Source organism: Barbus barbus, assembly GCF_936440315.1.
Source record: "Barbus barbus genome assembly, chromosome: 29".
NCBI lineage: Eukaryota > Metazoa > Chordata > Actinopteri > Cypriniformes > Cyprinidae > Barbus > Barbus barbus.
This window is the reverse complement of record NC_136757.1, coordinates 10,112,304-10,122,958: the sequence shown is the minus strand read 5'-3', so window position 1 is coordinate 10,122,958 and position 10,655 is coordinate 10,112,304. Positions and strand designations below refer to the sequence as shown.

Below are 10,655 nucleotides of genomic sequence, written 5' to 3'. Positions count from 1 at the left end.
TGACAACATTCCTCAAAATACCTGCTTTTGTGCTCAACAGAAGAAAGAAACTCATACAGGTTTGGAACAACTTGAGGATGAGTGAAAGATGACAGAATTTCATTTTTGAGTGAACTATCACTTTAAGGTTGCCTCCATGCACAATCCTCACCGAGTAGACCTACATGCCCTTTAAGATGATTCTCATATGGGTTGTGTAATCACCTCCAACAGCGCGTGGACTGTTTTAGCCAAGACCTGCATGTTACACATCGGTATTCTGAGAAACAGCACTGTCCTTCGGCAGTTTCTGTTAACATTGTGCATAATTTACAATGCCATTTGGGACTCTTTTAATTGGTTTATTATAATAGTCACAACCTGAAAGCATCTTTTAGCTCTAAATAATTTAAAAACAATTAAAAGTTATTTTGATAAAGGACAAAGTACACTCCTACAAATTCATACTTTGGAGAATCACTTTGAAGACCTATTAATGTGTAGGCCTTACAGTCAGTGCTGCATATACATGCACTGCTCTAAAATTTAAAGGGAGAAAAGGATCAATGTAAATAGATGAGCCTATAACAACACATTCCGTAACAATGTTATCTCTATAAATATTTACATTGTCTGTAATGTATACCTGCCTCCTTTTGTTTTGTTGTCTACCCTTTTTTTTTCTTTGTTACAACATTTAGAAGACCCATATCAAAATATTCTGTGGCTCCACCTGTACCTTGTCACAGCTCACTGCCCCGAGCCCCAGGTGTTCGTCCACACATCCATGAGATGTCCATATGGATGTTGGCCTTCACCTGGTGAGGTCTCAGAACAGCAGGAATGTGGGTGAAGCGTAAAAGAGGCTCTGTTGTAGGACTATCAAATCTTGGAAATAATTTAGTTTTATTCTTTTTTTCTTTTTTTTTTTTTTATTGTGTTTCTTACATTGCAAACATTCTGTCAGGTTTTAGATACTACATGTAGCAGCAAATCTATCACACTAATTTATTTATGATCTTTAAAATAAAAGAGCAAAACATTTTCATTATTTATGCACAGATGCTAAATTGAGAAGAGAATGTTTATGCAAAAGAAAAAAAACATGCATAGTCAATTATTACTGTAATTTGAAGAGGTTTGTGTTATTGAAAGCTGTTTTACAGTCTTGCTAATATTGGTGGCTCAAGATAGTATCACAATCCCACCACAGGAAATCTGCAAAATTGTTCCTCATCCTTTTGCACAACCAGAAGATGGTGCTGCTGCTGATGATGATAACCTATACTGACAGTGCTCAGCAATTGATGCCGGAGAAAATCAACCCAGAGCTCCAAATACCACCACAAACAATAAATTAATAATAAAAAAAAATAAATAAATAAATGCAAGCAAACAAACAGAAATAATTATTTATTTTTTTTAATAGCATAAATGCCAAAATATAGAATCAAATAATTTATATAAAAAAATAATACAATTGAATAAAATGATTAAACTAGTCGTTGTTCAGTGTAGCGTATATAAATATCCCGTTAGACAACCTTTAGTTTGCCAATAATACATGAATAATTGCTCACAGAGAGGCAGAATGAAGTAGCATTGTATGATGTTGATGTTTTGAAAGTCCTTAAATATTTTAAAACGTGTTTTCTTATTTTTATCCACGGTTGATTTAACAATAGGCTATAAAATTAAAATATTACAATGATCGCCTGACTGCATGAACCAGCCAGCTAGGTTTCGATGCGCCTAATTTTAACCAATCAGACGCCTCACCGTCTGTCAAGCGCAGAGAAAAAACACACATCTCACCACAGCGGTGTCTCGTCCTGCATTCTGATTGGCCAGTGAGCGTGCCACTCCAATGTGCTTCGCTACTACTACAGGTCGGTGCGGATCAAACACCTTGCAGTCGGTTCAGAGCCATTGAGAAAAAGGGGGTCTCTCTCGGATATGGTGGAGTAGGCTACATCGGGGCGGCTTGGAAACCACCTGGTTTGGAATAACCCGATGGCAATTGGAGGACGGGGGCCTTGCAAAGTCCATTTCGAGGAGGTTTTCATGGAGCGTTGAGATTATTATTATGTGGTGGCTTGCCTTAATGATGTTTACATCCCCGTCTTTCCCATTCATCGTGGTTGTGTGCATGGGGTTATCCGAGGCGGTTCATTCCTACGATGCGCTGCCTTTAGTAATAAGGAAATCTCGTTCAGTCGCCGAAGAGCATCCGAATACGAGCGCGAACGGGTTTCCTGGGTACCTGCTCGGTATTGTCGCATTAACACCAGCGCCCACGATCGCATCCGCCAGAAAACCGATAAATGTCGCCGCACCAGCAGCCACCATTAATCCACCAACAACGGAGCCCACCACTCCATCTCTGTTTGATCCCAGCTACATGGCCGCATTTGCTCGGAGGAAGCTCAGCTCGGTTGAAACAAAGATGAAAAAATCGCAGATGTCTGATAATAAAGCGGACAGATCGGGACAGATTAGCACAACCTCTGACAATTCTCAAGGTGAGTTAAAATGATAACGAAATAGCGGAATACGGAAATTAAGAAATCACATTTCTAGCAACAGACATGCTATTAAAATGCAGAATATTCTTAAATCTTATGCTATTTAATCTATCTAATCAATTATATGCGATTATCAGGCCTTTGCTGCCTTCTGCTTCGTGATCTGTCATTTTAATCTCGTACTGTACAACACATCATTCCTGCGGTCCGCCGTCTGCCTCTCAGCCATCACTTCATTAGCAGTCATAGCCATGCAACATGATATATTGATGAGATATAATCAATAGCACGTTCACCCTCTCTCTACCGGTATCTATCTATTTATTTGTCTGTCCGTCCGTCCGTCCGTCCGTCCGTCCGTCTGTCTATCTATCTATCTATCTATCTATCTATCTATCTATCTATCTATCTATCTATCTATCTATCTATCTATCTATCTATCTATCTATCGTTCTATCGTTCTATCATTCTATCATTCTGTCTGTTTATCTATCATCTGCCATAGAGTCTAAATATTATCCAATCTATCCTTCCATCCATCCATGCATTGATTTAATATACAGCTTGATTCTTGACCTTTATTTATTTACATAAAATTATTACAACAGGCTGATGTCTAATGCTGGGTAAGTGCCTATTCAGTGATATAATATGTCAGGTCATACTGTAATGAGCCCACACAGGCCCTTCATTGATTGAGCTGCAGGGTATTTGTCATAATTAGTCAGTTGTTTATCTGTCCTGATTTTACCCCATCAGTACAAAAAGATTTACAAGCTGTGGGCTGTGCAGTTAAAAGACATCATCAGCCAGTATTTTTCTGGTATATATCCAGCTGAGATTATTTAAATTTCTGTTAGAATGGTTTCATTAGTGTGCAGCTGGTAGGAAATAAAGGCCACAGATTATCCATTGTGTGTATGTGTTAAAGAACCAGGTCACACTGTTAATGAGAGTGAGGTCGACATAAATCTTGCATTTACATGAAATGGATCTTTGGGTGCACCAATTGTTCATATGGAAGTATCTATAGACTTGTCCTACTTTTCTATAATAATGCTAAATCTCCAAGATAACAAAACCAACAGTTATCACCAGTGCACTGACCCCAGTGATTTAGCACTGGATAGGTTTAGATGTTTGCACACATTTATCTTGAAAAAACACCAAACATATTTCCAAAACAGAAACAAGCAGCATGTACAGATGTTTAACCCTTCTCTGCCCTGCCATTGTGATTAGACATTCCACAGCCATTGTTCCTGATGCTGAGGTTATAATCGGGAGACAGTGTTCAGAAAAGCATGGACTGTGTCTAAGCCTGCCTTTATTAGGACACATGAAGTGATAGGGGAGCCCTTTAGATAACAGCCCTAGGGCCAGAGAAAGTGGGCTAAAAATCAAGAATAGACACTATATAGAAATAAACCTCCATTTAGACTGATATTCTTCAGTATAATGCAGGCATCTCGTAAAAAAAGTGTCTATAATGTCCGGAAGGTATTTTTTATTAAGAGACCAGGGTTGGGCAAATTCAAAATTTAAGAATTGGCTCTCTTTGCATTCATGAGTTGGATTTTTTGGTTGGAATCGGCCACATCTATTTGCAAACTGAGTGTTGCACTGGAATTTAAATTAGATGACATTTTGTTGGAGTGTTGGACTTGTGCAATTCTTGAATGTCAATATTTATCAATTATATTTATATACAGTATATATATATATATATATATATATTACATTACAGCACATGAAAGTTCACTTACCACATACACAGAGTAAGGAGAGATGACTGATAGGACAATGGCGAATGATTTGAAGATAGTGAGCACATCTGACAAACATCTAATCTTGTAAAATGTATGGTACTGCTGCTCCGTAGTATAGAGTCTGTGTGATCGCGAATCTCAAAAGTGAAAGTAAGAGAGCACATTCTAAAGCGGTTTCAGTGCCCTGCATATTAGTAGCGGTTCCCTGACGCCTGCAATTTATATACAGTATAATTCCCCAACGATATGATTACAAAAGAAAGTATTTAATTATAATTTTTTTTATCCTCCCATCTCGTAGGCTAATTATTCCCCTTAGGGGTTCCGTAGTATACTTAATTTCCTTTCCGAACACTGTCTTGGGATGCGGTGGATTGCAGAAGAGGGGGTGGGGGGGAGATGAGATGGCTCAACATCGTGATGTCTGTCAGCCATCGGCGATGGACGATGGCATCGTCTATCAGCCCAACCCTAATATATATAAATATACTGTGTGTATATATAAGTTTAGCTGATTTTGTTATTTGATTTGGCTATTTTTATTAATTGTTTTAATAATTCTTCTTTGCATTAATTTATTATGTAATTTCTTATTATCTAATGGAAATACTGTATGTTGAATGATAATATGGGTAATTCATAAAGAAAAATGCAATAATTATTGAAAAGTATAATAATTTTAGTTTCTTTAATTTATGTTTAATTATAAATTGCATTTCATTTGATTCCATTTTAATTTGACTTTCTTAGAATTACAATTCAGTTTGTTACATAAATTCAAATTCAAGAATTAATGTGGAATTCTTCAATTCTGAATGGTGTACAACCCTAGAAACGACATCTGTTTACATGTTTCTTTTTACTAATTCAGATGCATTTGCAGTAGTCAGAGCTTTCCTCTTATGTATAAGACTTTAACTAGAGGGGCATCTGACTACACATCTCAAATATTGTAATTGAAAAAGATAAATCCTTTATGATTTTAGAGGTGAGCGACTTTGACCTAGATCATAACAGCTGTGCATTAGATGGCCCAGTGAACTCTCTTTACCCCCTGCACTCGAGTCTGTATACTGGAGTGGGATGAGTGCTGTTTCCACTGGAGCTAATGAACAGAAGAATATGTCTGTCTGAAAGATGTGTCTACAGACTCACTCTTTCACACTGGGACACCTTTGTCAAGTTATTTCTTTTGTTGTCTTGTCTTTTAGCTTCATATCCAACACTGAACAACCCCTAATATAGTGGCACCCTACAGTGGCACCCTACTTCAGAATGAACAAATCATCTAGTTCCTGTGTTTATTTGCTGACAGTTCACATCACGCCTGAGGTCAATGAAGCCACATCACATCAACGATTCATCCTCTCATCTGGTTCAGTTGTAATCGCTCTGTCGTACTTAATATTTTCATAATATTGTCATAAAGCGATGAGTCTGGTCGGCAGCCTCATTTACATGGATGTATGCATAATCTGTCAGGCTGGGATGTGTAAGCTTCTTATCCGCGCCTTCCACAGCCCCCCTCAGGAGCAGAAGGTGTTTACGAACACACTCCACAGCTCCGTGTGGTGGAAGGTGTGTCTGTCTCTGCATATAAATGATGTTTTTCCCTTTCGGCAGGTGCCCCTCTGGGTGACCTAGTGCAGTAAATCTGGTCAAATGGGTTCTTGGGGATGAAGGCATGAGAGATTCACAGAAAGACGTCTGGCTCTTAATGGAGTTAATTGATCTGAATCTTCAGTATGCATTAAACTGCACATTGAGCATGCCATTGTTAATGTTATTGGTAACATTACGTTGGCCGTGTTTGTTAATAGAGGTGACTAAGTGCATTAATTATTCGGTTGTTATATATACACTATCAGTCAAAAGACTGGATTTGGTGAGACTTTTCTCTCATTCTCACCAAGGCTGCATTTATTTGATCAAAAATACAGTAGTGTTATGAAATATTGTTATGAAAGTGTTTTCTATTTTAATATAGTTTAAAATATAATTTATTCCGGTGATGGAATTTCTGAATTTTCAGCAGCAACTTCACTAGTCTTCAGTGTCACATGATCCTTCAGAAATCATTGTAATATGCTGATTTGATGCGCAAGAAAAAAATTCTTATAGTGTTGAAAACAGTTGTGCTGCATATTTTTGTTTGTAGAAACCATGCAACATATTATTATTATTTTTTTTGGATGAATACAAAATTCAATAGAACGGCATTTATTTGCAATGGAAATCTTTTGTAAAATTGTAAGTGTTTTTATTATGATTTTGATCAATTTAATGCATCCTTGCTGAACAAAAGTATTAATTACTTAAAAAAAAACTGACCCGAAAAAGTTGTGCTGCTTATATATATATATATATATTTTTTTTTTTGTGAAACCATGCTACCTTTTTGTTTTCAGGATTCATGGATGAATAGAAATTTGAAAAGGACAGCATCAATTTAATACATACTCTCTAAATAAAATAAAATAATTAATTAATTAAAAAATAATAATAATACAATTACATACTGACCACAAATTTCTGAACAGTACAGTACTTCAGGGAGGACATTTTAACAATTATGCTTCTAAGGGAATTGCAGGGGTTTAATAATAATTATAACATATTATGATCCAAAAAAAAGAAAAATTACTCACCCTCATCTCATTCCAAATTTTCTTTCATTTTTCTTTCTTCTTGGAGTCATGTATATGTGAATCAGCATTTGTTCTATGAACAAATTACTCTTTTGAGTTGGATCTTTTCAGTGAATCAGTGGATTCTGAGAGATTTACTCATCAATCAGACTGATCTGATTCGCAAGTTCACTTGGGTTCATTCCGAGATCCAGTTACCGCTCACTGGACTATCATCAAACAACAGTTTAAATTAAAGCTGTCAAATATCTCCAGAAGACAGTGCGTGAGTTGTATGAATACCTTTTTATGCTGTTTTTTTTTCTTCTTTTTTGAAGCCTTTGTATCCATGGAACTAATTGTATATAAAAGACTGACAAAAATTCAGGCTTTGAACAAAGTCAGGCTTTGGAACAACATGACGGTGAATAAATGATGACATTTTTGGATTAACTGTTCCTTTAACACCTCGCCTGGCTTTGATTTCTGTCCTCTGAACTGAATGACCCACCAAAGAGAATAGCCGTCCTCTCTAAGGGATAAGAGGTTGCTTCTGGGACATGTGCATAAAAAAAGGCTGATGAATAAAAACATGTATTACATGAAAGATGAATTCAAATGCGCTTTTTTTACATTTTTAGGCCACTTTGCTTTTTGAGATCAAACGCATTTGATCATGGCCAGACATAGAGGAGCTGTGGCCTTGCATTTAGCACGTGGCGTTCATGTGGGGAATGCAGGTTCAAATCTGGCTCTTTCTACTCTCTCTAACTATATTCCATTCTAGATCTCCATATCCAGATGTTGCTGGGTCAATGCAATAATTCTGAGCCAAATAATTCAGATCGATTTTTTTTTTTAAATGCAGCAGCTCTGCTGGAAAATCATCTTTGATTTAATGTCAGTTGGTATGTATTTGGAATTGCACAAGCTTTAGTTGTACCCCCAGCAGCTGGAGTTTGCCTGATTTGCCTTTAGAGTTTGTGTTTTTCCTCCATGGACCTACATCTTCTCCTGTATACTGAAGATCTGCAGTCTAATATCAACTTAATGAGCTATCAGAATCAGGCTGCAGGGAGTCATTTATTACAGCCGGCAGAGATCAGCAAGATGGAGTAGTGTGATGCGTGGCGGATTTGAACTTGAAGGAGAAATTTACTACAGTGCTGCATTAACAAGACTTTATGTTTCAATGCTGTGCGGGTGACAGTTTTTTATGGATTTCTCCATTAGTATGGTGTATGTGTACCCCAAAGGGCCACTTGGAAAGACTGTGCTTTGTTAAACCTATACGTTGAAAAAAATAGCTGTGGTTGCCATAAAGAGCCATTTCAATCTGATCCAACTCTTCTTACATTTAGTTTTGTTGTTGTAATCTAATATATTTAGGCTGATTAAGTGATAATAAATAATATTTTTGACAAAGTTAGGTTTAAATAAAGTTTAAAATCAATTAAGTTAGATGTTATTGCATGAAGTTTATTTTTTTAGGATAACCTTTTTTTCCCCAAGTGTATAAAACCAATCCAACCCTATGAGAAGACATAACTATTTTATGTTTTGAGAAATAATGGCTAATTTGTTTGAATACACTGAAAAAATGATCAAAAGTTTAACAGCATAGACTAAAATGCCATGGTAAAAAACTGTTATTTGTTTAATGCTAAGTTCTCTTACTATATACAGTAAAAAACAAAAAAAAAACGTCTTTTTTTTAACTAAATATGGTTTTTGAAAGTGAACAAGCCTTTTTATAATTTTTAGTGAAATAAAATGTTAAGTGGCAATTCTAGAATTCCCTGTGTGACACTTTAAATTTGATATTTTTTCTTTGAAAAATTCTTATTCTTAGTTTATTCTTTTTCAAATTTAAGATCAATCTGTAAAACCAAAAATGATACAGTTGATACTGTATTTTTTTACGGTAAAAAAGAAACGCTATCTTGAACCATTAAGGTATTAGGGAGAGCAGATATACGGGATGACTTTGAAGGAGTTTTATATCAATATTTGATGATCTTAGCATTGCCCCTCTTTGCTTGTCAAAAATTCATAAGCAGACTTTTGTGTGTGTTTCCTCTGAAGAGCTGGTGTGTAACTGCAGCGGTGAAGGAGTGTCGGACCCTGACGAGTGTGACCGTGAGACGGGGCAGTGTGACTGTATGCCGGGGTACACTGGGTTGCAGTGTGAAGAGTGTGAGGAAGATCACTTCACGAACGGCACCATCGGCTGCCTGCCCTGCGCATGTGACTCCTTCGGTGCCGACGGCTCCAGCTGTGACAGGTGAGAGGCATTGTGGGAAATTCTGATTTTTGTCAGATTTAGCTCATTTTCAGATAATCAGGCAGATTAGCTCAATCTCTCACTCAAAACCTTGAGGACGTATCAATTTCCCGTTGGCATATTTCTCCAGTGCTTTAATTGTTTAGTAGGTGTACAGTGAGGCATGCTGAGTATTGCCAATTTGAGCCTAATTAAATGACATTCCCTGCAGGGAGCAGATTGTGTGATCCTGGCTTTGTTTTAGGACATGTGCGCAAAACCATAACCAAAATCAGGATTAAGCCTAAATTGTATTTCTTTATGGATGAATGTAGAGTTTTGTTGGCTACAGTTAAGAATATGAAGCAATATCAGTTCTGAACTGCTGTATATCATACGCTTCAGCCTCAAATTATGAAGGTCATATTTTATGATCTGTTTTAAACCTTCTCAAAAAGCACCCAAGCATTCACTCTCATACACGGTCACGCTGGAGAAACAGCTGATGCCTAGCTAATAACAAGTAAGTCATTATTCAGGTGGACCACTGTATTTTAAATGTTGTGTGATCTTTGAAATGAAGCTTCTAATAATAATTCTCATTATACTGTACTTGGAAGGCTAGAGTTTTAGAGTCTGCTAAAGCCGGTATCCTACTGTGTTCATACCTCAAGAGCTCCTTAGGGAAATTATAACAACCAATATGAATCCAGTGCATATTGTGAATTCTTATATTAGCATATCCTAATGGCCGTATCAAAACTGAACTTGCAATGCTTTTTTTGTTCTTTAACACTTTAACCTTCAACCCCATTTAGGGCCTCGCAGGTGAAAATAACCTACCTGAATTAAAATGGTAACAGTTTGTGACAAAGTGTGCTTACACAAACAAATTAGGTATCTTTGGAAAGAAGAGACTCTGGGCTTTACTATCTATCATCCAGAGTTGATAATGCTCAAAAAGATAAAAAGTTATAGACACTGACGTGCCTTGAAAAATATTTTTCCACACTGAATGTTTTTTTATTTCATATACAAATACATGAAATAAGTCCTGGAGCAATCCAGAAAAGTAATGGATCGAAAGCCATGTGTCTCATCAGTTCATATTTCAAATTTGAAGAAGATACCATGAAAAATGAGATTCCTGCAATATTTTTTCTGAAACTATTTATAGTCCCCCCACCCCCCTGTTTGAGGAAAAATAACCACCAAATGGATTGCAGAATTATACAAGCTATTTTAGTCATTATACATGTTCCTGCATAGTTTTTCAATTATAAAATAATAGACAGATTTATTTGAGCACTAAAAAATACAAAAATAATTATTTGAGTAATAAAAAAGGAAAAAAAATAGAAAAAAATGCTTTGTATATAGTATGTATACTGAAGTATTCTTCGTTATTCGTTATTACAATGATAAATATCACTGCCAGACGTGAAGTGATATTGCCAGACATGGTCATAGAGTCAGTAAACACACGCTGATG

At 36.4% G+C, this 10,655-nt stretch overlaps 1 protein-coding gene across 1 annotated transcript in view; it reads left to right on the top strand.

Moving 5' to 3' along the window:
* The first annotated feature begins 1,890 nt into the window (after positions 1 to 1,890).
* The window catches only part of LOC306849458 (multiple epidermal growth factor-like domains protein 9), a 34,148-nt gene continuing 25,383 nt past the window's right edge, over positions 1,891 to 10,655 (top strand). The window contains exons 1-2 of the mRNA XM_079384495.1: positions 1,891 to 2,501; positions 8,986 to 9,184. Of these exons, the coding sequence (XP_079240621.1) occupies positions 2,066 to 2,501; positions 8,986 to 9,184 (635 nt within the window). The 5' untranslated portion in view covers positions 1,891 to 2,065. The remainder of the gene's footprint in view (positions 2,502 to 8,985; positions 9,185 to 10,655) is intronic.